Raw genomic sequence first — 27611 nt, 5'->3', positions numbered from 1 at the left:
ATCAATTTTTAAGTAGAGGTTGTAAAGATAATAGTTGTTCCATGTATTGTATTGTGCATTTCATAATCACACTTGCTTTTCCAACTCCAGCTCCATCTTTTATATTTAATTTTGAGAAAGTATGGCATTCAGATCTGTTATTAAATCATACCCACATGGTTAATTTCGTGTTATTTATGTATTTTTTATTTCAGTATATTACAGGGGTACAAATGTTTAGGTTATATATAAGAGCTTCAACGTCTTATCTCCAGTGACAATGACCTTTATCAATAAATGTTGGTGTGGATGTGGAGAGACAGGAACACTCTTTCACTGCCAGTGGGACTGCAAAATAGGACAACCTCAGTGGATAGTAATACAGAGATACCTCAAAGAGTTACAAGTAGAACTACCATTTGACCCAGTAATCCCATTACTGGGCATCTATGCAAAAGAACAAAAGGCATTCTATTAAAAAGACATCTGTCGTATTTATTTTTAATGATTGTTCCCACCTTTATCTCAAATGTTTTGTGGCTCTAAGTCCCAGCCTTATACATTATATAATGTTGGAAAGCAGGAACTGCACAAGCACCATATTATACAGTCAAGATTTATCATTCTTGGTCAATTTAAAGACAGCAAGTCTACAGAGATGGAAACCAACAATATTAGCGATGAGGCATCAGCAGAAGTCACTTGATAATCACTTTTTTCTGCCTCTTGGCGGATTTGGTAGATATCCTTTCTGAAAGACAAGAGATTAATGATAGGGTGGGTCCTTGTTTTTATTTTATGTCTCAACATTTCTCAATGTCATCCAGATAGTTCTACTTGCATATCCCACTTTCAACTCAATTCAAGGTATCTTCCATGATTCCTCAGGGATTAGAGGATAAAGGAAGTGTTCAGACTACTTCCTCTGGCCTCATGATGTCCACAGTCAGTCCAGTGAATGTATCACGCCTCAATATCCACAACTTGTTGACACTTTATGGAGCAGATTTTCATGCCATCCTTTCTTATGAATGTAGAATGCCCTGTTCTACATTTTCACTTGTAAGAACTCTTCTGCTCTTTACACCCAGCTCATCGCAAAGTGTTCCAGGAAACTGTCATCAACCTCAAAGCCAGAAATGACCTTCCTTCCTGCTGCATCCCTCCTTACAGGTGTCTCTCTTCAGAGCACTCGCACTATGCAGGCCTGTGGTTCCTAAGGCACAGCCCCTGCCCAGGTAGGGCTCGCACCTGTGCTCCCTCGTGGCTCTAGATGTGTCTCAGCAAACATTTGCTTAACACAGACCTTTTCTTTGTGGTTAGAGTGGCCCAGGGAAGGGCTGTCTGAGGTGAGCAACTGAGAAATCACTGTATCCAGAGTCAAAAGACACAGGTTCCTCTGCAGCAAACCCTGTCCCTGCTTTGTCCACATCAGGGGATTCATATGAGGAGCAAAGCAGCTAGTTTACAATGCAATTATTTGTATTCTCTTTCAAGAACAAATTTGAGGTGGCTTATGTAAAGGAATATTGTAGATATATTGTGTAAAGTAGGAACTATCTATCCTGATGTATTATTTTCTGATATATGATTCCATTATGTTACGTTTAACATTGATCCCCAAAGTTTAGCATCCTTTACCACCAGTTTAAGTTACTTTCATGTGATCAAACTGCACATTTGATTCATGGCAGAGTCAAGTTGACAATTTACTGTCCTATGTTCAGAAGGAGAAGAGTTACTGTGCTGAGAGGAGTAAGCTGTAGTATAAGCCAGTCACAGTCACACCTGGGGGAACATTATTAATAGTAACAGCATATGCACTGGGCCCTGGGCAAGGAGAGTCATGATAGTTTTCTGGACACTGAGAAATTCTGCTAAAGCCTGGTATGACAGCCAAAACCTTGATTAGAGCTGTTTGTCAGTGGAATACCTTAATTAGTTCTTTCAGGGTAAATCCACCGCAGCGTATGCTTAGCTTCCAGTTGCAGGATTCATTGTAGCCTCCTCGACTTTGAAATTGCCTGGGAGTGAACCACCTTCTCGTCTCACTCTTTATACACTTCACTGAGGTTCCTGGAAGACCAAGACAAGGTGAGCTCCCGACCGTGAAAACACCTGCACTTGGCCTCCCCCCACACTGGATCTGGAGCCACCACTTTGGGTTCAGGATCAGTAGCAGGAAAGTCTGAATTGTCCCCTCAGTCTTCAGGGGCCCCACACTCAGGCTGAAAGGCCGTGGAAGGAAGGAACTCCCTGCCATGTGTATATACTTCTCTGCTATTTGCATAGTGAGTCCTGTGAGACTCCACCCAGAGAGGACTCTTGGAAGCTGGCTCTTGGTTTCCTCTGGACCTTGCCCCACGTGCCTTTTCTCTTTGCTGACTTTGCTTTGTATCCTTTCAGTCTTACAGACCCGAGCTGTGAGTATGACTTTGTACCAAGTCCTAGGAGAGCTCCTAGTAAATGAGACCTGGGGTGATCTTGGGGTCCCCCAAAGCAGATATCTACTCCTCAACAGTGTGCTATTTGCATGGGTATTTTCCAGTTGAAAATCCTAGAAGACCAGAAAACTCACCTTGTTGAAATTTCTCCTTATACAGAATCCCCTTTATGTCACCACAGGTCACAGGAAGTTCAGGAAGTTGAAAATTCATACTTTCATCTTTGGGAATTCTTGGACCTGAAAAGAAACAATTTTTTCATTCCAACTTCCTCTACAACTGGGCAGCATCTCTCCCACCCATCCTAAGATCTTTCTTTTTTGTTTATTAGGATGGAAATTTATTAGTAAATGCAAATCTATTAAAATTAATTAATTAAATGCAAATCCTTTTATTTAATAATTAAATTAATTAAATATAAATGCAATATATATTTGTGAGAAGTCAACAGAGATTCACAAATCACTGCTTCTGGCTTTTACAATACTATGTGTTTTGTAAATTTTCAGCATGAACCTCATAGAAGTCTGAAAGATGATGAACAACTTTTCTTTTTTATTTTATTTTATTTATTTATTTTTATTTTAATTCAGGATATTATGGGGGTGCAAACATTTTTGTTACATGTAATGCATTTGCCTGGCTCAAACCACGGCTACAAACATGTCCTTCCCCCATACAGTGCATCCCCCGCTTCCATTAGCTGTGGGTTTGTCCCCACGCTGCTCAACCTAACTGGCACCCCAGGAGAGTTACTACCACATGAACACCTCCGTGTTGATTATTTAATACCAATTTGATGGCGAGTACATGTGCTGCATGTTTTTCCATCCTTGAGATACTCAACTTCAGAGGATGGGCTTAATCTCTATCCAGATTAATATAAGAGGTACTAGTTCACCATTGTTTTTTGTAGTTCATTAGTATTCCATGGTGTGTGTATATATATATATATATATATATATATATATGCCACAGTTTTTTATTTATAATTTTTTAAATTTCAGCATATTATGGGGGTACAAATGTCCAGGTTACATGTGCTGTCTTTCCCCCCACTTCCACCCCCCTGGAGTCAGAGCTTCCAGCATGTCCATCCCCCAGATGGTGCACATCACACTCATTTTGTATGTATATACCCATCCCTTCCTCCCCCCTCCCATCAGCCAAATGCCCAATAAATGCTATTCCTATATGTCCTCTTAGGTATTTATCAGTGAAACCAATTTGCTGGTGAGTACATGTGGTGCTTACTTTTCCATTCTTGGGACACTTCACTTATTAGAATGGGTTCCAGCTATATGCAGGAAAATAGAAGAGGTGCTATATCACCGTTGTTTCTTAGAGCTGAATAGTACTCCATGGTATACATATACCATATTTTATTAATCCACTAATTTATTGAGGGCACTTGGGTTGTTTTCACATCTTTGAAATCATGTGTTGTGCTGCTATAAACATTCGAGTGCAGGTGTCTTTTTCATAGAGTGACTTTTGTTCTTTTGGGTAGATGCCCAGTAATGGGATTGCTGGATCAAATGGTAGATCTACTTGTATCTCTTTAAGATATCTCCATATTGCTTTCCACAGAGGCTGCACTAGTTTGCAGTCCCACCAGCAGTATATCTCTCCACATCCACGACAACATTTATTGTTTGGGGACTTTTTGATAAAGGCCATTCTCACTGGAGTTAAGTGATATCTCATTATGGTTTTGATTTGCATTTCCCTGATGATTACAGATGTTGAACATTTTTTCATATGTTCGTTGGCCATTATTCTGTCTTCTTTGAGAAGTTTCTGTTCATCTCTTTTGGCCATTTTTGATAAGGTTGTTAGATTTTTTCTTGCTGATTTTACTGAGTTCTCAATAGAGTCTAGTTATCAGCCCATTATCAGATGTGTAGCTTGCAAAAATTTTCTCCCATTCTGTGGGTTGTCTGTTTGCTCTCTTGACAGTTTCTTCGGCTGTGCAGAAGCCTTTTAATTTGATCAGGTCCCATTCATTTATTTTTGTTGTTGCTGTGATTGCCTTTGGGGTATTCTTCATAAATTCTTTGCCTAGGCCAATGTCTAGAAGAGTATTCCCAACATTTTCCTCTAGCATTCTAATAGTTTCACCCCTCAGGTTCAAGTCTGTTACCCAGCGTGAATCCATTTTTGTGAGAGGTGAAAGGTGTGGGTCTTGTTTTAGTCTTCTACATGTGGCTATCCAGTATTCCCTGCACCATTTATTGAATAAGGTTTCTTTTCCCCAGTGTATGTTTTTGTCTGCTTTGTCAAAGATTAGTTGGCTATATGAGGATAGTTTTATATCTGGGTTCTCTGTTCTGTTCCAATGGTCAATGTCCCTGTTCTTGTGTCAGTCTAAAGCTGTTTTAATTACTATAGCCTTGTAGTATAGTTTGAAATCTGGTAAATTGATACCTCCTATTTTGTTTTTATTGCCTAGGATTGATTTTGCTATACAGGGTCTTCTCTGGTTCCATATGAAGCATAAAATTATTTTTTCTATATCTGTGAAAAATGATGATGGTATTTTGATAGGGATTGCATTGACTGTGTAGGTCACTTTGGGTAGTAGAGACAGTTTAACAATGTTGATTCTACTGAACCAGGAGCATGGTACATTCTTCCATCTATTTACGTGCTCTGCTATTTCCTTCTTCAGTTTTTCATAATTCTCTCTGTAGAGGTCTTTTACCTCCTTAGTTAAATATATCCCAAGGTACTTTACTTTCTTTATTGCTATTTTGAAGGAAATTGAGTCTTTGATTTGGTTCTCACTTTTACTGTTGTTGGTGTATATGAATGCCTCTGATTTCTGTGTATTGATTTTGTATCCTGAGACTGTACCAAATTCATTTATCAATTCAAGGAGTCTCTTGGTTGAATCCTTGGGGTTTTCTATGTATAATATCATGTGATCAGCAAAGAGTGAGTGTTTGATCACTTCTGCTCCCATTTGGATGCCCTTAATTCTGCTCTCTTGTCTGACTGCTGTAGCGAGGACTTCCAGCACTATGTTGAATGGAGTGGAGATAGTGGGCAACCTTGTCTTGTTCCAGTTCTAAGTAGGAATGCTTTCAATTTTTCCCCATTCAGTATGATATTGGCTGTGGGTTTGTCATACATGGCTTGTATCATTTTTAGGTAAGCCCCGTCTATGCCTATTTTGTTGAGCGTTCTTATCATAAAAGGGTGTTCAATTTTGTCAAATGCTTTCTCTGCGTCCATTGAGAGGATCATGTGGTCTTTGTTTTTGTTTCTGTTTATATGGTGAATTGCATTTATAGATTTGCGTTATATTGAACCATCCCTGCATCCCTGGGATGAAGCCCACTTGGCTGTGATGAATTATTTTCTTGACAAGCACCTGTATTCGATTGGCTAGGATTTTGTTGAGAATTTTTGCATCTATATTCATAAGGGATATTGGTCTGTAGTTTTCTTTTTTTGTTGCATCCTTTCCTGGTTTGGGTATCAGGGTTATGTTCACTTCATAAAATGTGTTGGGGAGGATTCCATTCTTCTCAATGTTGTGGAATAATTTCTGCAGGATAGGCACCAGTTCTTCTTTGTAGGTGTGGTAAAATTCGGGTGTGAAACCATCTGGTCCAGGACTTTTCTTTGTAGGAGGTTTTCTATTGCTCTTTCAATTTTAGTACTTGATATTGGTCTGTTCAGGAATTCTATTTCTTCCTGGTTGAGCTTAGGGAGGCTGTGTGTTTCTAAGAAATTGTCCATTTCCTCCACATTTTCCAGTTTGTGTGCATAGAGGTTTTTGTAGTATTCATAAATTATATCTTATATCTCTGTGGCATCAGTTGTAATTTCTCCTTTATTGTTCCTGATGTAGCTTATTAGAGATTTTTCTTTTCTGCTTTTCATTAGTTTAGCCAATGGTGTGTCAGTTTTATTTTTTCAAAGAACTAACTTTTTGTTTTATTAATCTTCCATATAGTTTCCCTGTTGTCAATTTCATTTAGTTCTGATTGGATCTTAATGATTTCACTTCTTCTGCTGGGTTTGAGGTTGGTCTGTTCGTCTTTTTCCAGCTCTTTGAGATGATTCATTATGTTGTCTATTTGTGATCTTTTCAACTTTTGGATATCGGCATTTATGGAAATAAACTTTCCTCTCAGGACTACTTTAGCTGTGTCCCACAGGTTTCGGTAACTTGTGTCACCTTTGTCGTTTAGTTCAAAGAATCTTTTGATTTCCATCTTGATTTCCTCATTTATGAAGTGATAATTCAGCAGAAGGTTGTTTAGTTTCCATGACTTTGTGTAGAAATGAGGACTCCTGTTAGGATTGATTTCTACATTTATTCCACTGTGGTCTGAAAAGATACATGGTATAATTTCTATTTTTTTAAAAAATTGTTTGAGATGTGCTTTGTGTCCTAGGACATGGTCAATCTTAGAGAATGACCCATGAGCTGATGAGAAGAATGTATATTCAGTGGTTTTGGGATAGAATGTCCTGTAAATGTCAGTGAGGCTCGTTTTTCTAGGGTTCTGTTTAAGTCCATTATTTCTTTGTTGATTTTCTGTTTGGAGGATCCGTCCTGTGCTGTCAGTGGGGTGTTAAAGTCTCCAACTATTATGGTGTTGTTGTTTATCCATTTGTTTAGATCCAGTAGGGTTTGATTTATGAATCTGGGTGCACCAATGTTGGGTGCATACATATTTAGAATTGCTATGTCTTCTTGTTGAACTTTACCCTTTACCATTATATAGTGACCATCTTTGTCTTTTATTGCTTTTGTTGATTTAAAAACTGAGCTATCTGTAATCAGCACCACCACACCAGCTTTCTTTTGGCTTCCATTTGCTTGAAATATTGTTCTCCACCCCTTTACCTTTAGTCTCACTGCATCCTTGCAGGTTAGATGTGTTTCCTGAAGGCAGCAGATACTTGGCTTGTGTTTTTTTTATCCATTTGGCCAGACTATGTCTCTTGAGTGGGGTGTTCAAGCCATTCACATTTATGGAGATAACTGATAGGTGGGGCATATTTCTGTCCATTATGTTGGGTTGAACTTTGTTGCTTTGTTTTCTCTCTTGAGCCATTATGGTATCTGGGCTTTGATCTTTAGCTTTGAGTAGATTTACATTCGTGAGTGTTTGTGTTGATCCCTGGGTAACACTGCTTTAAGTACTTCTTGAAGGGCTGGTCTTGTCTTGGTGAATTCCCTCAGTCTTTGCTTATCTGAGAATGTCTTGATTTCTCCTTCACATACAAAACTTAATTTTGCAGGGAGTAAGATCCTAGGCTGGGCATTGTTTTGTTTCAGAAGAGTGAGAATGGGGCCCCAGTCTCTCCTTCCTTATAAAGTCTCAGTAGAGAAGTCTGGTGTTATTTGGATTGGCTTTTCTTTGTATGTTACTTTCTTCTTTTTCTTACAGCTCTTAGAAGGGCCTCTTTAGTTGATCTTTTGGTCAATCTGATGACTGCATGTTGTGAGGTCTTCCTGTTTGTATTGAATCTCCCAGGGGTCCTTTGGGCTTCTTGAACTTGTATCTGGAGATATTTAGCAAGGCCTGGGAAATTTTCCTCTATTATATCTTCAAATAGTTTGTCCAACCCTTGAGTGTTTTCTTCTTCCCCTTCTGGCAATCCCATGACCCTCACATTAGGTTTCTTCACATAATCTCATATCTCTTGTAGGCTTTGCTCTTTTCTCTTGTTTCTCTGCTCTATGTCTGTGACTGACTTATTTAATTGGAAGGTGTTATCTTCAATCTCTGAGATTCTTTCTTCTGTTTGATCTACCCTGTTCTTGAGGCTTTCCACTGTGTTTTGTAGTTCCCTGAATTGATTCTTCATTTCCAGGAGTTCGGTTAAACTTTTCTTCATTGTATCAATTTCTTTAATGAATTTTTGGTCCAGGTCCTGGAGTCTCTTTGTGTTTTCTTTGTGTTGGTTATCGAGTTGTCCTTGCAGGTCATTGAATTTTCTTATGATCCACATTCGAAATTCCTCTTCTGTCATTTTGATTGCCTGATTTTGATTGGTGTCCATTTCTAAGGGGCTGGTGCTCCTCTTTGGGGGTGTGGTTTCCATTTGGACTTCACATATCCAGAGTTCCTTCACTGATTTCTTCCTATCTGGATCAGTTGTTGCTTCTTTCCTTTAGGATTTCGTTTGGGTATTCACACGCCTTGTTTAGTTTCTGAGCTGGTAAGTGGTGTCTGTAGGTGAGATTCGACCACTCCCTGTATGATGAGTCAGTAGGTGTGGTTAAAAGGGTGTGCAGGATGTCCTCCCTGTCTGTAGGTGGTGCTTGCTTGGAGGAACAGGCTACACTGTTGTTTTTGTGTCCTGTAACCAGCTCTTGTTCCTCTAGGAAGGCACTCTAGTGCCTCAGGTGGTGGGTGGGGCCCTGGGACTTCCAAGTGTGTCCTTTTCTCCTCCTCAGGGATGGTCTGGGAGTGAATCTGGGCGGAGCTGGTTTGGGCAAGCCTGCCCTCAGGCACGATCAATGCTGTTATCAGGGGTCAAAGTTCTGTTCTCTGCTTCTGAGAAAAGCTGTGAGGGAGGGGCTGGAATGGCCCCTCTCAGTCAGAAAGTCTGCATGTGGGGGTGGGGCTGTCTGAGACCTGCAGTCTGGATCGGGTTTTGCTTCTTTCCACCCTCCCCAACTCCATGGCTACTCCTGGGCCTCTTCCACCAGGCCAGTCCTTATGCCACCAGGCCTCCCCTGGCTGTGATGCTGGCCGGGAGGTTCCCTGCACAGTATCGCCTCCTGGGCTGGGTGCACAGCCTCCCCATTTTGGAGGAGGGTTGCCCTCAAGGATGCTGATCTTCCCCTGAAGGCACACAGACCTCAATAGGCTGTTCAGGTATAACCCTTCTGTGCCCCTGGCATTCAAGACCTGGGTGCATGGGATCTGGTCGGCAGGTCTGACCTCTGGGGCTCAGAGTTCAAACTACATCCACACCAGGGAGAGGAGTGCTGGTCCCAATTCACCCACAGGGAGCCCAAGCTGGGTTGATGTCTCTCAGCCTCAGGGTCTGCCCCATTCTCCTGGGATCACCGGGCCAGCAGCACCTGGGAGGACTGGCAGGTAGGGAGCTCACTGTCTAGTTCCCCTCAGTCAGCTGTAGGGCCCAAAAAGGGAAGGTCCTGTTCCCTGGAGGTGCCTCTGGCTGGTGGCTATATTGTCTCTCTCGGCAGCTGTGGATAGGGATGGGGGAGGGGAGAATGAGGCAATATGGAACCTGCCGCCCAGCTCAAGTCTGTGCACAGGGAGGTGCCCCGCGGGAGTTGGGAGACTGGTGCCGTTTCTGCTATAGGCTTACCGCTCACTGGCAGTGGCCATCTCTACGCTGGTGTCTGCAGGTCTCTCCAACCGCTGGGGAGCCCACAAGCAGTCTGAGATGCAAGGGAGGGGAAAGTTAACCACTCCACCTACCCTTGCCCCTGGTCTCCAGGCTACTAGGGATGTGTCTGCTTCCAGTTCTCCACCCCAGCCTCCTCCTGTGGAGTCTCCCATGGTCTCAGGTACACCTCCTCCTGACCCTCCTCCTATGTATGTTCATCTGCTTGCTTCTTTCTTCTCATTTCTCCTAGAATCTGTCTTTTCTGCAGAGACACTCTGTCTGGTGGTGTTTCTCGTCTACCATCTTGAATAATCTGCAGGCCAGCATTTGTTATTTTGGGACTCTTTGATACAGGCCATTCTCACTAGACTTAGGTGATATCTCACTATAGTTTTGATTTGAATTTCCCTAATGTTAGAGATGTTGAGCACTTTTTTATATGTTTGCTGACCAGTAGTCTGTCTCTTTTGAAAAGTTTCTGTTCATGTCTTTTGCCCATTTATTGATGGGGTTGTTTGATTTTTTTAATTGATTTTCTTAAGTTCCATATAGATTCTTGTTATCAGCCCTTTATTGATGTGCAGAAAGCAAATATTTTCTCCCATTCTGTAGGTAGTTTTCTTGGCTATGCAAAAGGTTTTTAATTTGATCAGGTCCCATTTGTTTATTTTTGTTGCTGCTGTGATTGCTTTGGGGTCTTCTTTATAAATTCTTTACCTAGGCTGATGTCTAAAAGAATCTTCCCAACACTTTCTTCCAGAATTCTTAACATTTCGTGCCTTTGGTTTAAATCTGTTATCCATCATGAGTAGATTTTTGTGAGAGGCGAGAGTTGGGGATGCAGTTGCAATCTTCTGCATGTGGATATCCAGTTTTCCCAGCACCACTTATTGAATAGAGATTCTTTTTTTCTTTTTATTTATTGAATAGAGATTCTTTTCCCCAATGTATAAATTTTTTTGGCTTTGTTGAAGATTAGATGGCTATATGAGAATGGTTTCCTATCTGGACACCTTGTCCTATTCCAAACGTCTATATCTCTATTCTTGTGCAAGTATCATAATGTTTTGGTTACCACAGCCATGTAGTAAAGTTTGAAGTCTGGGAGACAGATAACTCCCAATTTGTTCTTTTTGATTGAGATTGCTTTGGCTATACGAGGTCTTCTCTTGTTCCACACGAAAGATCCTTCTTTTCTAATTTAAATAGATTGAAGGGATCTTTCCAGGAATTAGTTACACTTCAAGGTCTTTCTTTTAATTTTAAGAGAAGAAACTTCTCACTTCAGGAGGGAGGATGAGCAGAGGTTGATTAATAGGTACAAATCTACAGTTAGATAGATGAAATAAGACCTGGTATTTGATAGATCAGTAGGAGATGTAGGGTTAATATTAATTAATTCTACAATCCAGCATAGCTAGGAGAGAATATTTCAAATGTTCCTAGTGTAAAGATCAGCATTTTAAGTGATGGCTATCCCAATTACCCTGATTAAATTATATGAAAGTATCAGATTATCACACACACACACCCAAAGCATGTGCATCTGTTTTGTATCACCCAATGAATCAATAAAAATGATACTTCACGTTGCTCAGGGAGCCCCACACACCACGTGAGTGGAGCACTAGGGATTGGATTCAGCTGGAGCAGGTATTAAAGTTGTTAAAATGATCTTGTGGCCAAGTTTGTGACTCCCGTACTGGCTGCCCATAAGCCAATTAAGACAACTGATTTTTTACAGCACAGAATATAAAATAAAAATCTAGATGGTTAACTATTAAAAGTGTTTTGATCACTTCTTTTTACCTCTTTTTCTGCCTGTTCTGCTTCTTCTTCTCCTCAAAGTTCCAGGGATGGCAGTTTTTCTCTCTGATAAAGTAGAAAAATAACACCAACATCTCTTGATTACGACATTGCATCACAAATACTAGTGTTTTAGAAAAACATCATTCAATTGTAACTCTCAGAGAATTTGTAGAAATCAAGTCCCAAGGACTAAGAGATGTAGAGTTAAAGATAGTACAAAGGATTGACTTTAATAATATCTCAGAAGAATGTAGCATCTGATATATTAATATATATTGATTGGGGGTGTCCAAAAAAGAGTTAGTCATTCCTAATGCATGTTTACATATATTGCCTTTACTCTTCCCCAGTCAGTTATAGGCATGTTTATCCCTCAGATGGTGCACACCGCATCCATTAGATGTGAATATCCACAGCCCCATCTGCCCCTCCCATCTAAAAAAGGTCATTATATAATGATTAAGGAGTCAATTTATCAAGATGATATATAATATACAATTATGCTATAAATGCACCCAACACCCAAGCAACTAAATACATAAAGGAAATATTAATAGATCCAAATGAAAGATAGACAGTAATACAATTATAGTAGGGAACTTCAAAACCTTACTTTCAGAATGGTCAGATCATCCAGAAAGAAAATCAATTAGAAAAAATTAAACATAAACTAAACTTTAGACCAAATTGGCCTAACAGGCATATACAAAGTAGTCTAACCAACAGCAGAAGAATACACATTCTTCTTAATTGTACATGGAACATTCTCCAAGATAGATCAAATGAAAGGCCATAAAACAAATCTTAAAAAAGTCAAAAAGTCTAGAATTATGTCAAGTATCTTCTCTGACCATAATGATATATAACTAGAAGTGAATAATAGGAATAATTTTGGAAAATTCACAAGCATGTGGATATTAAACAACATGCTCCTGAAGAAAATTTAAAATATCCTCAGGTAAAGAAAATAGAAATACAACATACCAAAACTTGTGGGATTCAGTAAGAGCAGTTCTAAGTGGGAAAGTTGATAGCAATAAACATCTACACAAGAGAGAGAAAAGATGTCAAATAATACTAATCTTATACCTCAAGAAACTAGATAAAGAAGAAAAACTAAGCACTAAACTAGCAGAAAGAAATAAATAATAAATATATCAGAGATAAATGAGATAGAGGCTAGAAAAACAACAAAAAGATAAAAAAACAAGGAGTTGGTTTTCTGAAAAGATAAACAAAATTGGCCAAGCTTTAGATAGAGTAAGAAAAACAGAAATTAGACTCAAATGAATAAAATCAGAAATGAAAGAGGAGACAATATCACTCATACCACAGAAACAAAGGATCATAAGAGAATACTATGAAAAATTATACCCAAATTGGATATCCTAGAAGAAATGATTGGATAAATTCCTAGATACATACAACTTACCAAGACTGAATCACAAAGAGAAATAGAAAAATCTGAATGGATCAATATAAAGAGATTTAATCCATAATCAAATACATCCCAGCAAGCAAAAGCCCAGAACTACATGGTTTCATTGCTGAATTCTACCATACATTTAAAGAACTAATACCAATTCTTCTCAAACTCTTCTAAAAAAATGTAGAAGGGGGATACTTCAAAACTCATTTCTTGAGGCCAGCAATACCCTGATACCAAAGCCAGACAAAAACACAACAAGAAAAGAAAATTACAGGCCCATATCCTTAATAACATAGATGAAAATCCTCCACAAAATACTAGCAAATCAAATTCAATAGCACATTAAATAGATATTCATTATGATGAACTGGTATTTCTTCCTGGCATGCCATGATGGTTCAACATACAAAAATCTATAAAGGTCACCTACTTCCTTAATAAAATCAAAAACAAAAACCATATAACCATCTCAATAGATGCAGAAAAAGCATTTGACAACATTCAGCATTCTTTCATAATAAAAACTCTCAACATAATAAAAACTCTCAACAAATTAGCTATAGAAGAAATGGACCACAACACAATAAAAGTCTTGTATGAGAAGTCCACAGCTAACATCATACTCAATGGAGAAAAGTCAAAATCTTTCTATCTAAGACCAGGAATAATATTATAATATTTCTTCACAACTTTTACTCAATATAGTAATGTAAGCCCTATCCAGAGCAATCAGGCAATAAAAAGAAATAAAAGACATCCAAATTGGAAAGGAAGAAGTTAAATTGTCCCTATTTGCAGATGACATGATTTTATATGTAGAAAACATTGAATACTTCACCAAAAAACTGCTAGAACTGAGATACAAATTCAGTAAAGTGGAAGGATACAAAATCAATGTGCAAAAATATATTGCATTTATACACAAACAATAAAGTATCTGAAAAATAAATCAGGAGAACAATCCAATTTACAATAAGTACAAAAAATACTTGAGAATAAATTTAACCAAGGAAATGAAATATTTTTACATGGAAAACTCTAAGACATTGATGAAAGAAATTGAAGAAGAAACAAAGAAATGGAAAGATAGCCCATGTTCACGGATTGAAAGAATTAATATTGTTAAAATGTCCATACTACTCAAATGCTGTACAGATTTAATGCAATCTGTATGACAATTCCAGTGGTGTTTTTCACAAAAATAGAAAAAACAAATCTAAAATTTGTGTGGAAGCACAAAAGACCCTGAATAGCCAAAAGAATTTTAAACAAAAAGAACAAAGCTGAAAGCATCACACTATTTGACTTTAAAATATGCTACAAAGCCATAGTAATTGAAACAGAATAGTATTGGCATAAAAATAGAGATATAGACAAATGGAACAAAAATAGAGAATTTGGATCCATGCATTCATATTCAATTGATTTAAAACAAACGTGCCACTCAGACTTGTGGGGGGGGGTGAAGGGGCATTTATTGAAATCTTAAAATCTGTACCCCCATAATATGCCAAAATAAAAAAAAAAGAAAAAAGAAAAAACAAAACACAAATGTGCCAAGCACACACAATGGGGAATGAGAGTTGATTTAATAAATAGTATCAGGAGACCTGGATATCCACATGCAGAATGAAATTAGATGTTTATCTCATACCATATAAAAAAATAAACTCAAATGGACCAAAGATTTAAATGTAAGACCTGAAACTGCAAAACTACTAGAAGAAAACATAGTGGGAAAGCTCCATGACATTGGTCGGAGCAATGATTTTTCAGTTAGAACACCAAAACATAATCTGAAAAGCAAAAATAAACAAATGGGACACATTGTGTTAACAAGTTTTATGTATAGCCAAGGAAACCATAAACAGAGAAAAGAAGCAGCTTTCAGAATGGGAGAAAATATTGGCAAACCATATATCTGATGAGGGGTTAATATCCAAAAATATATATAAGGAAGTCAAACACTCAATAGTAAAAATAAACACCAAATAAACCAATTTAAAGCCAATTTAAAAATGGGGAAAGGATCTGAATAGACATTTCTCAAAGGAACGCATACAAATGGTCAACAGTATCAAAATGCTCAGTATCACTAATCAAGAAAATGCAAGTTAAAACCACAATGAGATATCACCTCAGACCTGTTGGAATGGGTGTTAGCAAACACTAAACATAAGAAACGTTGGTGAGGATATGGAGAAAAGGGAACCCTGGTACATTTTTAGTGAGATTGTAAATTAGTTCAACCATTATGGAAAACAATATGGAGTTTCCTCAAAAAATTAAAAATAGAACTACCATGTGACCCAGCAATCCCCCTACTGGACATATATCCAAAGGATATGAAATCAATACAGATGCTTCCAGACTTATGATGGAGCTACATCTCAGCAGTCCCATTCTAAATAAAAAAATAATGTAAATAAAATAATGCATTTAACACCTTGATAAACCTATCATAAATCATAAATCAAGGACTGTCTGCACACTGCGGAGATGTCTGCACTCCTATGTTCATTGCAGCATTATTCACAACAGCCAAGAATTAGAATCAACCTAAGTATCCATCAATGGATGAATGGATAAAGAAATGTGATACATAGACCCGCAATGGAATACTATTCAACCTTAAAAAACATGGAAATCCTGTCATTTGCAGCAACATGGGTGAACCTGGAAGACATTGTGTTAAGTGAAATAAGCCAAACACACAGAGACAAATATCTAACACCTCATTTATACACAGAGTGTAGAAAAGTTGAACTCATAGAGGTTGAGAGTATGTGTTGGTAAAGGGGAATGGTTGGTGGAGAAGGGGGTTGGGGAGATGTTGCTCAAATGATACAAACTTTTAGTTAGGTAGGAAGAGTCTGCTCCAGACATCTATGGCACAACGTGGTGACTATAGTTAATAATGCATTGGATTCTGGAAAATTACTAAGAGAATAGACTTCAAGAGTTATCACAAAAATGATATGTGAGGTCATTTATATATTAATTAGCTGAAGTTAGCCTCTTCACAATGTATACATATTTCAGAACATCACACATGATAAATATACACATTTTTTTGTCAATTTAAAGAAAAAGATGGCAAAAAAGAAACAACATATAGAGCATCTGAAAAAGAAGAAAATTCATAGGTAAGTAATAATTATTTTGTTCATCCCAGAGCAATGGGCTGGATGTCTCCTTTCTTGCATCTCCATTAGTCATTACTGGTCCACAGGACTCTGAAGACAATAGAGAGCACAGCTGAGATACAGTCGAGCCTTGCTCTGTCCTATTTCCATTCTGTTATACCTCACCCTGCCTCTCTTTCCTTCTCAAGTTTCTACCTAATAGCCCTGTCTGCACCTATTGCTGCCTCCACCCTGTGAAGGTGTCTGTGCTTCACTGAGTCCATGGCCAGCCTCTCTCTTACTCCTTTTGCTTTTTGTTTCTGTTTCTCTTTCCTAGTGAGGCTCTGCAACTCTTTCTCCCTTGTCTCTCAGGGTTTTTTTTATAACTTTCTTCCTCCAGGTTTGTTCATCAGGATATCAGGCTCCATTCCTGCCCCCTTTACGTCTGTGTGATTTTCCCCTTTGTTAAATAACTGTCTTCCTGCACCTTGCATTAGTCCACTCCCTGCCCTCAGCCTGGGCACCCCCAGCCCCTCCACACTGAGGCAAACCCCATGAGTCAGTCTTACCTGCTGGCCCAGGCTTTTGGGCACATGGTTGATTTGCTTGTTGGTGTCCTAGTGCATCATTTTTGTCTCTGTTTGTATCAGTCCTCCTTGTGTTTGCCTGTTCAGTTTCACAGAGTCCGCTCTCAGGTAGGGCTGTACCTAAACCACGTTTTGATTCATGGATATTTTATTCTTCCCCTGCTGCTCATCTGTCCTTGTCCCCTCCACCACCACAGCAAGGGCCACTGCTGGATGGAGGTCGCAGCACTAAGGCGGTAGACACAGTCAAGCAGACACAGGCAGAAAACTATGAAGCAGGCACATCAGTAAAACATCCAGGCCCAGCGTCAATAAGAACTGGCAGGAGGTGTGTCCAAGGGGTCTAGGAAGAGAAAACCCTCCCTGGCAACCCAGAGGATCAAGGCCTGTTATTTAAATCCTGAACTTGAAACACTGCAGATGCAAACACTGAAAATTCTGGGCAATCAGATAAACAAAGAGGCAGCCCCACAGCACATTCCAGAATGGGATGAGACAACAAAGGACAGAACAGTGAACAGGAACAGACCAGTGGAAAAGGAGGAATCTGAGTGTGGTCCAGGCAGGCTTGGGAAGGAGTTTTCACCAGTTCCTGGGGGAAAAAAAAATTAGAGGCTTATTTCAGAAATTGAGTATGAATTTTTCCCTTTTCCCCCAGTCCCTTTTTAGCCTTTACAGTATAGGCATTAAAGACCCCTCTAAGTCTCAGTGGAGGGCCCATCAGACCCACCAGGTCAGTTGTACCTCCTGTGGGAGGACTCATTCCAGTCCCTGCATCCTGGTTTGTGGGCCAGCAGTGTCTTGTGATGGCTGCTCCTCCAGGACCCCACACCTGGGTGGGAGCTGAGACAGACTCCCCGCCCTACCGACCCATGGTCCTTCCTCATTCTTCCCCGACTCACAATCTCCACTCAGCACCTGGGGCCCCTTTTCCTCTTAGCAGCTGAGAAATTTCTGTCCTGTCATTATTACCTTGTTCCAGGCTTAGTTGGCTGCTGGGCCCCTCCTCTCTCTCTTCTTCAGGACTTTCTTGTAAACGCCATTCGTCTGGGAGCACTGAAGAGCCAGGGTCAGCGGGAGAGAGAAGGCAGTTAGTTATCGCCACCAGAGGCGAAGAACAACATCTGTAAATGGTACATTTAGGAATTTCCAGCCCACATGATTCAAGGTTCTCCCACCATCCCCTGGACAGAAAAGAGAAGACCCCGTCAAGGAAGACTTTGTCTCCCACACAGAAAAAAGATACTCAAATTTGAGACTAAAGGAGAAGTAAAAACATTGTGAGCCATGTTACTTGCAAATAAATATTCAGATGGCAGGGAGAGCACATTTCACAATAACTAATAAAAGTGAAGTGTGTTTTCTGACATGTTCAAACTAAGGAAGAAACTGGGATTTCTTGGGGAGAAGGTCTTGGATCCTTGAGAGCTGATTTTAAAATAGACATCATCAACAGCTTTAGCAATGGGGCTAGGCAAGAGGAAGGTTTTGGCTTAAGTGGTTGGGGGGGGGGACAGGAGCGATTCCCAAGGAAACATGAGAGAGGACACGGGGCAGCTCACATGGACTCCAGGGTCCAGGAAGAGGCAGCATCTCCCTGAGGGCAACGGGGCAACGGAGCTGAGCACGGTGGTGGGCAGTGCCCTGGCCAGTGTGAGCCTCTCTGCCTGTGTATCACAAGCACAAGGAGTTGCTCAGAGCCTAGGGAGGGGGTGGTGCCTGTAGTCCACAGAGAGGATCAGAGCCTCTAAGATGTGAGGGAAAAGGTAACATCATTCACTTGGCACTCGGCACCTGGGGACATCTTGGTTACAGATACAATAATGACTTGAAATTTGTGCCCAAGTATTTGTATTTCTTTGATTTTCTTTTCTCATTTGAATGACTTGCTATAGAAATAATTTTATTCTTAATTAGATAAGGTTGTTATTGATATGAATCAACAAGCCATATATACCTGCTTAAAATTTTTTCCTTGCTCATAAACCTATAGCATATTCTTTATAGCCTCTTAAATAAATTTCAAATTCCTTAGCTTAAATTGCCAGACCCTTCAAACTTTTTCTCCAAATTATTTCTGTTGAGGAAGCTCCTACACTGCTTTGCACCCTTGGGTTTGGCCAAATCCAGTTTGTTCTGTTTTGCAGATATGCTCTCACACTTATATTCCTGTTCCCACAGCATCCACCCTGCTCAGGGCATGTGCCCACCTTTCCTGTGATGTCTCTAGCCTTATTTGGAGAACTGGGTTGGGTCCAAACTGTGTTGGAATAAAAAGTTTTCTAGGCAAGTAAAACAAATGGAGGCATCCTCTTTCCTGTGTCCCAATGACACAGTACAATATGCCTTCTCAGGAAAAAGCCTAGAGTCAAACCGTTAGTTTTGTATACGAACAAACATAATCCCTGGCAGAGCAATCAGTTTTGGGATTATTTGGTTAATTTTTGCTTCAGCCCTTGTGGATGTAGGGTAAATTTGCCTTTATTAAAGGCACAGTTGACCCAGGGTTAGTTCCCTTGCTTATTACTTTGGAAATTGTGGCCTTTTTGCTGTGTTATGAGGCAAACACGAGGCTTAGAAAACGCCCATGACTGGCAGGCTGGGAAAGACTAAGCATGAACTACAAATGTCTGGTGTGAAGTGGTAACTTTGGCTTTCCTTCAACGTGGTAACTCTTGTAACTCAGCACATCCATTGTGGGGTCCCTGAAAGCTATGACTGCGGAGTTGTTATCAGAGATATTGAATCCCACGGGCATGTGACGCCAGGCCAAGGGGGATCCTGCAACCACAGCTAAGCTGTCATTCAAGATAGGCAGCAGTCAACCTGGTGGACTGCTGTGTAGACCAGTGTAGGGGCTCCTGCTGAAGAGAGGCAACTGCTGCTGCCCTGCTGGATTTTCTGTTGCTTATTCTATGTTCTTCTAAGTAAACCTGATGCTGACTTGGCTCTCATTGTCATATGAGTCTAAAGGTCCAGTTAATCAGACCTCCAGGTGGTTGTTGTACCATAAGCTTCAAGAAGGCTCATGACACGCCGTTTTGTTAACTACTGTGTCCCCACTGGTCAGCATAGAGTGTGGCACATGGTAGAAGATCAATACATGCTTATTGTAGAAAATTGGCCCTGAACCTCAAAAGGTAGGTAATTACCACTTTTGAAGCTTTCAAAAATAGGAATTAAAGCAGGATATTCTTTTATGTTGTCATCGCTGAACAGTATGTTCAGAACTTCTAGGTTAAAGTTCTTCTCCAGCTCTTCAAGAACATTGTACACCACGTTATTTATAGGGATCAGGTTTTTACAAGATGTTTCACAATCCTTAAAAGATATCAAATGGAAGAAATATAAATACACATTTCAGTAAGCATTGGAAAGTAATTTCATGATTAATGTATTCCAATTTCCCCACATATGTTCTTATATATAAAGTATTATAATTTTTTAATATTCATACAACTATTAAAAGAAACAAGCAAAGCCTTCCTCCTTAAAATTACCCATTGATGAGTCTGATTTCTTCACCCTCATTTATTAGATGTACAAAGCAGCAATTTTGAAGAATAAAAATGGGTTAAAGTTAAAAGATGTGTAACCCTTTAAGAGCCAGGCCAAGATGTTTTGGGAATGACTTAGCAGGTGATAAGTGGCTGTTCTTTTTGATGGACACCCTCTGCCCTTTGCCCAGGAATGACTTGGCCTGAAGGTCTCAGGGAAACCAGGTGACCATCCTCCCCTTGCTGTGAACTTGGCCACAGAGGAGGCATACTCATATGCAAAGAGAAGACTTGCTGTTCTGTGTCTCCAATGGGGCCTATTAGTGAAATTACCCAAATTTAAAAGATTAAAAAAGGAAAGAAAAAAAACCCTGAAAGATGTTAGAGAAAGAATAATAAACATCTACTCCCGAATTTGTCCTAACCAGACACAAATACTTGTGGGTTTTAATATTCTTAAATCTAGATATTTTAAATTGGTATGAATTGAAATAAAATGCCATGCTAATTAGTTTCAATAAATCAATTTATTTAAATTAGGGATCAATTCATTATAATTATTTTTAATTTATGTTCTATTGTGTGTTTCCCTACAAGACACTGTACAGTTATGGAGTATGTCTATTTCTGACCCAGCATATTTCCAGTGCCATTCACCCTGACACCATAGGGTGCCAGGGACCTCACTCCCTCAGTTAGCAGCAGGATCATCTTTGGTGATTTCTGCTTCTCCCCTCCCCCTCTGCCTTACAGGAGCACTTACCAAATACTTGAAAAGATACCCCACTCATAGAACATCACTCAGTGAGCTACTTGTACCCCGAAGTTTGGGTCTAGGACATCAAAGCCCAATTTACTTTGGAGCTGGTTTACAAGATTGTGATATTATAAACTTTACTTACTTCAAACATTTGATTTGTGATGAATTCATGGTCACGGAGGAGCTGAAGGAATGGAAAGGTCTTTTTTATTGCACGTGAAATCTTCACTTTCAATTTTTTGAAGTGCCTGAATATACCGTCATAGTTAAGCCTGTCCTCTATGTTCTGATCTTCTGCGGGCATCCTAGGAAAAAGAATACCATGTAAAAACAGTGATAAGAATTCTGATATGTCTGTGGAGGATGTTAGATTTTTATATGTGAACGAAAGGCTATGAAGAACCAACACATATAAAATAGGTGGACCTGAGTAGAGGCCAGAGTAAATGGTATTGAAGCAACAAACAAAGACATAGTAGAAGAAAGCATGGAGGTTATGAAAGACTAATATATAGGACTGAAAAATTCCTGTCCATCCTGACCAAAGCCATTGTAAAGATATCTTCACCTAAGCATAATTAGAATATTTGTTTCATTAAAAAAATCTAGGCTGGGCGCGGTGGCTCACGCCTGTAATCCTAGCACTCTGGGAGGCCAAGGCGGGCGGATTGCTCAAGGTCAGGAGTTCCAAACCAGCCTGAGCAAGAGTGAGACCCCGTCTCTACTATAAATAGAAAGAAATTAATTGGACAACTAATATATATAGAAAAAATTAGCCGGGCATGGTGGCACATGCTTGTAGTCCCAGCTACTTGGGAGGCTGAGGCAGGAGGATTGCTTGAGCCCAGGAGTTTGAGGTTGCTAGACTGACGCCATGGCACTCACTCTAGCCTGGGCAACAAAATGAGACTCTGTCTCAAAAAAAAAAAAAAATTCTAAATTCATATAAAATCAAGTTGGGGTAAGCAGGTCATCCATATAAAAATGATAAACAATGGCATAAAAATAAATTCCAACCTTAAAAATGCATCTTAATTAACAACTCAGAAAAATAAATCTCTGAAAGAAAAAACAATCTCAGAAAGATAAAAACAAGCTGTTAAAGGAGAAATATCATCCTAAGTCATAAAATATCATCCTAAGTCAAAAAATTAATTCATAAATATTATGTGGTATAATAACAATGATATGGTATAAATTCAGAATTCCATGAATATATCAATGATATTTCCTGGGACATCCAGTTCTGGTTTGCGTTAACAGATATTCGTTTGTGCTATTCTTATATAACACAGTTTTACATACATTTTTTAAAAGCCTATAGGCTCAGAGAATGAATATTTAAAGCACATACCTAGATATATTATCATGAAAATCTAGAACATCAAGGACAAAAAACAAATCACAAAGATTTCACAACACTTGAATAAATGAAGAAATATACATATTTGTAGCCAGGATCATTCAGAGATGTTTAAAATGTAAATCCTTCCTAAATTTAACTTTTCATTCAGTGTCTCTGAATTGAATCCTAGCAAGATAGGCTGCAGAACATTATGTATAAAATCACAGTGAGAAAAACAATTCAGTATTGAAAAAAACAAAAACTAGAACCATAGGTCAGAACAGAGGTCACCTATACTACAGCACTCCATACCGTGTGAGGGTGGTCTCTCTCTCTCTCATAATATCTCATTGTACTGTAGATCTTAGGGAACCTCAGCATACAATTGTCTTTTCTTTCCTTATCATCTAGAATGTTCACATTTTCACTTAAAGGAAGCGATTTATGGCTTCTCTATGGCATTATGTAGGTTGCCAGCATCACCAGTCTCCTACGTTGGGGCTACTATTAAGTAAAAAAAGGGCTCCTTGAACACAGCACTGCGACACCAAACAGTTGATCTGATACCTCAGACAGCTTCTAAGTGACTAATAGGCAGGTGGGTCCCACCTACAGGGTAGAGGTGCTGGACAAAGGGATGGGTCACGTCTCAGGTGGGACTTAGTAGGACTACATGAGACTTCATCGCACTATTCAGAAAGGCATGCAATTTATAACTTATAAATTGTTTATTTCTGGAATTTTCCATTGAATATTTTCAGACATTGGTTGACCATAGGTTAATTGAAACCATGGAAAACACAATTATGCATAAGGGAGGACTATTGTAGTTTATAATATCATAAAGATATCAAATGTCTACCAAGAAATCTATAAGTACAAAGCTTTCAAATAGAAAAATAGAAATTTATTAGAAAATATTTTAAAATTAGTAATATACATATACCATACACATGAGATGGAAGACATAATATTGTAAAGATGTCACTTCTCTTGAAATTGGTCCATAGACTCAGTGCAATCCTACACAAAATCCCAATAAGATTTTGAGAAGTTGATTTGAAAACACAAAAGTCCAGGACACTTTGGAGGGAGAGGAGAAGAAGATTTTCTCCACCATGTATCGGGAGTTGTTGGGACGCTGTCGCCTTTGTGACAGTGTAGTTCTGGCACAAGCAGAGGCAACCACGGACCAATGGCAGAGAACAGAGAACACAGAAAAGCACCTGCCTGTATGGCAATTTGGTTAACAAAAAGGGTAACATTGCAAATCAGTGGAAAAAACGATGGTCTAATCAATTAATCATGTCCTGAGAAAAATTGTTAAGAATTAAAATACATCCTTTGAACTGTAGCTCAGATAGGAAGCAATTTGGCCTCAGCAAAGGCAGGAAATGTGAAAAAACACATTTCACCCAGATAGAGTCTGAGGAAGTGAGAAGTTTGGGGTGAAGCACAACAGCCAGAAGAGGCGCAGGGGAGAACAAAGGAACACAGAATGCAATCTGAAGAAGGTAAGCAGGATGTCCCCACAGTGCTTAATGTCAGACAAAACCTAAGCAAGAAGGTGAAAATGGGACAATAAATTAACAAAATAATGAGGTAAAGTGGAGATTGCATAGTTGTAGAAACAAATTAAGATCCCCCCAAAAAGAAAAACTCAATTTTTTAAAAAAAATTAGAAATCACAAGAAACAAAAACCTATTAAAATTAAATAATTGTCATGGAGGAAAAGTTTGACACAACCATTATTAACACAAAGTAAAGAACTGAAAAGATGAAAGCACTAGGCAATAGATAAACTTTAGCTGTGAAAGCTAAAGTTACTCCAATATAAGAATAATTTGGCCTAAAAATTGAAAGAGAAAAAAAATTTCAGAGATATAGCAGAAAAAACGTCTCCTGAAATAAAGGTAGAAGCAAATCTGCCACCTTGAAGATCATAAGAACTACCTTAAAACTGGCAGTGCTCATGGAATGTCAGTGACTTTCTGCATCACTTTATTTATAACAATTAGTGTGCATCTATCTTATAAGATCAGGACCAAGATAGGTCTATATGTTAAATTTTAAGCTTTATTAAGATAAAAGACAAGAAAAGTATATTTATACTTACTGGAATATTTAGTGAACTCTCTCATATGATGAAAGAAAGGACAAACATCTCAATTGAATAACATTGGCAAAAAAATGAGTAATTCATAGAAGAGGAAATTTAAATGGCCAATAAAAATGAAAAACTGTTCAATTTCCCACACAATCAAGAAAATACCAATTAAAACAGGATGCAACTTTTTATCCATCAGATTTGCAAAGTTTGACTGGGTGTTGGGAGATGGCCTGTTCGTTTCATCATTGGTAGAGAAATATATTGATTGATTCAGCCACTTAGGAAAGGCAATTTGGTAGAATCTATAAACAAGTAAATGTTAACACACATTGTGTCAATAATTCCCCTTTTTTAGATTTTGACACAAGTTAAATATTTGTATACATGCAAAAAAAACCCAAAATAAATATGTAATCACTGTTATTACAGATTATTACTAAAAGTGAACTGAAAACAACCTATATGTCCTTCAATTGGCAAAGGGTTAAAAAATTATGGTATATCAGCAAGATGGGACTATCATTTGAGCTCAGGAGTCCAGGACGAGCCTGAGCAAGAACAAAACCCATTTCTACTAAAAATAGAAAAATTCACCAGGCATAGTGGCATGCACCTGTAGTCCCAGCTACTTGGGAGACTGAGGCAGGAGGATCACTTGAGCCCAGAAGTTTGAGGTTGCAGTGAGCTCTGATGAGGCCACTGCACTCCAGCCAGAGAGACTCTGTTTCATAAATAAATACACATATAAATAAATGCTTTAAAAATAGTGGTATATCAATTCCTTTTTGTGGTATATCAATTTCTTTTTTATAAAAATTTAAATTAAAAAATAAGCAGTATTATTTCTGAATCCATTACTAGAGAAAAGATAGGGTTTCTATCCCTTTTCCTTTCAGAGATATCCCCTTTCCTGCAAGAGGAAATTAAAGTAAAAATACAAATATTCAGCCTGCACTAGCATTTTCCTTTCCTGGGCCTGTCTTTTCCTTTTCCTTCTTCTGAACAAGGTCAATGGAGGAAGAACTCAGACCCCAAGCCAGTCATAGCAACAGCCCAGGACAGGCAGGACCCCCTGTTCCACGACAGGGGAGACCACAGCATCCAATGTTTAAAGTAAGCCAGGTGTTTATCAGAGCATCTATTTTCTAAACTACCTTCTTTGACAGGACCTATGTGAAGGTAGAAGAAAGAAGAGGATCATATGAGGGTTCAAAGGTCATGGAGAAATAACACATCCCTGCCTCAAAGGACTCCTGTGTTCAGAGAGTCCTGGCCTGAGCAGCAGCTGCAAACATGGAAGCCACGTGTGTTATTTCAAGCTGGACTCACACCAACAGCTGTCCTGCTGCAGTTTAAAAACACAATTTCCTTATTATATACTCTTTGATTTCATTGTATTGCATGCCTGTGGCCTTGCAAAGCAGGACTCAAGTGAAGCTTTAGACAGGAACTGCACTAACGGCACGAATTTACTGCACTCTGGCAGCAATATTGCCAGAGATGAGGAGGGAGATAAAGACTCACCTGGTGCTCAGGTCACAGCCCTTACCTGGTGTCCTCAGAGCGGGACGTTCAAACCCTCCAATCTGTTTGGCCTGTGTCCCTTGTCACTGCCCGGACTCTGGGCAGAATGTCGGTGGACAGACTAATTTACCCAGAGAGGGCTCCGCCCAAAAGGGGAAATGAGAAGTGAAAGTATTCGTCCAAGCTCATGGCGAGCCGTGGACACCGTGTCTCTCCTTCTTGACACCAAAAGGTTTTCAGCTTCCTGAAATGTGGCAGAGGGACGGGGAGAGGCCCTGGGCAAGACCTGGAGTACCAGGAAGGAGGACCCCAGGACCAGCAGGGGCAGCTTCCAGGCGCCCCACGAATTTGTGCAAAGGACAGAAAAAACATCCACTAGAACCCAAACTGGCCTCAGCTGCTTCTGCCTTCCAAGAAAGTGGCAAGGTTACTGGAAGTGGGGGTAAACTCCATGTTTCCTCTTCCCTTGCTGAGAAGGCTGGGGTGGTGGGGGCAGGCTGGAGGGAAAGCCAGAAACTTCGACTCTCTCCCAGGCCCGTGGCAGAGCCCGGACGGACGAGTCAGGTCTGCGCATGCGCACACGGGCTGGCGAGAGCCGAGACGCGGCATCGGACGCGGGAGGGCGCGCTGGGGCGGGAGGCTGGAGCCAAGTGCTGACAGCGGCTGACGTCGTAGGCGCGAGGGTTGAAGGCGCGTTGACTGCGGGGCTGCTACAACCCCGGGGTGAAGGAGAGACGCCTGAGCTTCGAGGAAGCCACCGGGACCTGAGAGGGCGAACGCTCTCGTTGGGGAGCTGGAGGTGGGAGCCAGGTGATCCAGAAGGAACGGGCAGGTGACCGGCCGGGGGACTTAGCCTCGGAGCTGCGTCACTGCCAGACGGTGCGTTCAGGTTCGGAGCCCTCGGTCCGCACAGGGTGCGCAGCGACCTGGACGACGCCCGCGTCCGCCCAGCAGCCAAGGCGGAGACGGGGAGGCCGCGGGGCCGGGGCCTTGGGATCCAGGGCCGGGGAGCAGGGGGAGCAGGCGGGATTCGGGGCCGGGGCCTTGGGATCCAGGGCCGGGGAGCGGGGGGAGCAGGCGGGATTCGGGCCGGGGAGACAGGGCTCCAGGGATGTTTTCCACATCGGCTCCCACTGAATCCGCCCCCTCCAGCTGTGGACAGGGTGACTGTCGGTCACACGTGACAATGTGGGAGAAGGGGTTTCCACCCTCGTCCACGTCTGCTCTTTCTGTCCCCAAAGGAGCACGTGAGCACCAGCCTGCTTGGGACAGACTCCCGGACACTGATGAGGACATCTTCTCCAGAGGGCAGGGTCCCTGTGCCTACCAGGTGCTGCACACCCTCAGGTCTCTCTCTCTGTGTCTCTGTCCCCAACCCCCTACTGTGGGCAGAGGAGCTGGTGAGCTGAGCCTCTGTTGGGCACAGCTGCCGTCTGCTCCCAGCCTCCACCATGGCACGGTGGCCCCAACTAGGCCAGGCACAGACCGGACCAGCCTGCTGTGGCGTCCCATCTCTCTCTGCTCTTGTCCCTAGGCAGCAGGCAGGCCCAGGCCACAGCTGAGCCAGCACTGACAGAAATGTGCCAGCTTTTCCTGGGTCTGCTCAGGGTCTGCTAAGGTCAGCACCTGCAATTCCAGGGCAATGGGCAGCGTGCTAGGTGGGGCAATACAC

General features: G+C 40.5%; 1 protein-coding gene across 4 annotated transcripts; it reads right to left on the bottom strand.

Moving 5' to 3' along the window:
* Positions 1–468: 468 nt before the first annotated feature.
* Positions 469–26087, bottom strand: LOC105862859 (nuclear body protein SP140-like protein). 4 transcript variants are annotated; one of them, XM_076006023.1, is made up of 11 exons: positions 25940–26087; positions 24422–24717; positions 21102–21264; positions 19855–20023; positions 17675–17758; positions 17232–17294; positions 16685–16822; positions 11562–11624; positions 2558–2662; positions 1913–2055; positions 469–730 (listed from the first exon to the last, which is right to left on the bottom strand). In XM_076006023.1, exons 3-11 carry the CDS (start codon positions 21261–21263, stop codon positions 689–691), a joined length of 969 nt encoding a protein of 322 aa, XP_075862138.1. In that variant the 5' UTR covers position 21264; positions 24422–24717; positions 25940–26087; the 3' UTR covers positions 469–688. The 4 variants fall into 4 exon arrangements, with proteins under 4 accessions (XP_075862138.1, XP_075862139.1, XP_012604908.3 ...); XM_076006024.1 differs by having other exon boundaries at positions 25965–26087; XM_012749454.3 differs by lacking the exon at positions 24422–24717.
* Between the last annotated feature and the right edge of the window lie 1524 nt (positions 26088–27611).

This window comes from Microcebus murinus, chromosome 8 (genome assembly GCF_040939455.1).
Source record: "Microcebus murinus isolate Inina chromosome 8, M.murinus_Inina_mat1.0, whole genome shotgun sequence".
In the NCBI taxonomy this organism is placed as follows: Eukaryota; Metazoa; Chordata; class Mammalia; order Primates; family Cheirogaleidae; genus Microcebus; species Microcebus murinus.
Note: the sequence above shows the minus strand (reverse complement) of the source record. Positions and strands in the feature narration are given on the sequence as shown.

Bases quoted from the DNA above. Each gene is read 5' to 3' on its own strand.
- LOC105862859 (XM_076006023.1), bottom strand. From the start codon at position 21,263: ATGCCCGCAGAAGATCAGAACATAGAGGACAGGCTTAACTATGACGGT. The intron at 17,295-17,674 runs GTAATAATGACA...TTTTTCCCCCAG, and splicing joins CCAACTAAGCCTGGAACAAG to GAACTGGTGAAAACTCCTTC. The intron at 2,663-11,561 runs GTAAAAAGAAGT...GTTTCTTTTCAG, and splicing joins CAGAACAGGCAGAAAAAGAG to GTCCAAGAATTCCCAAAGAT.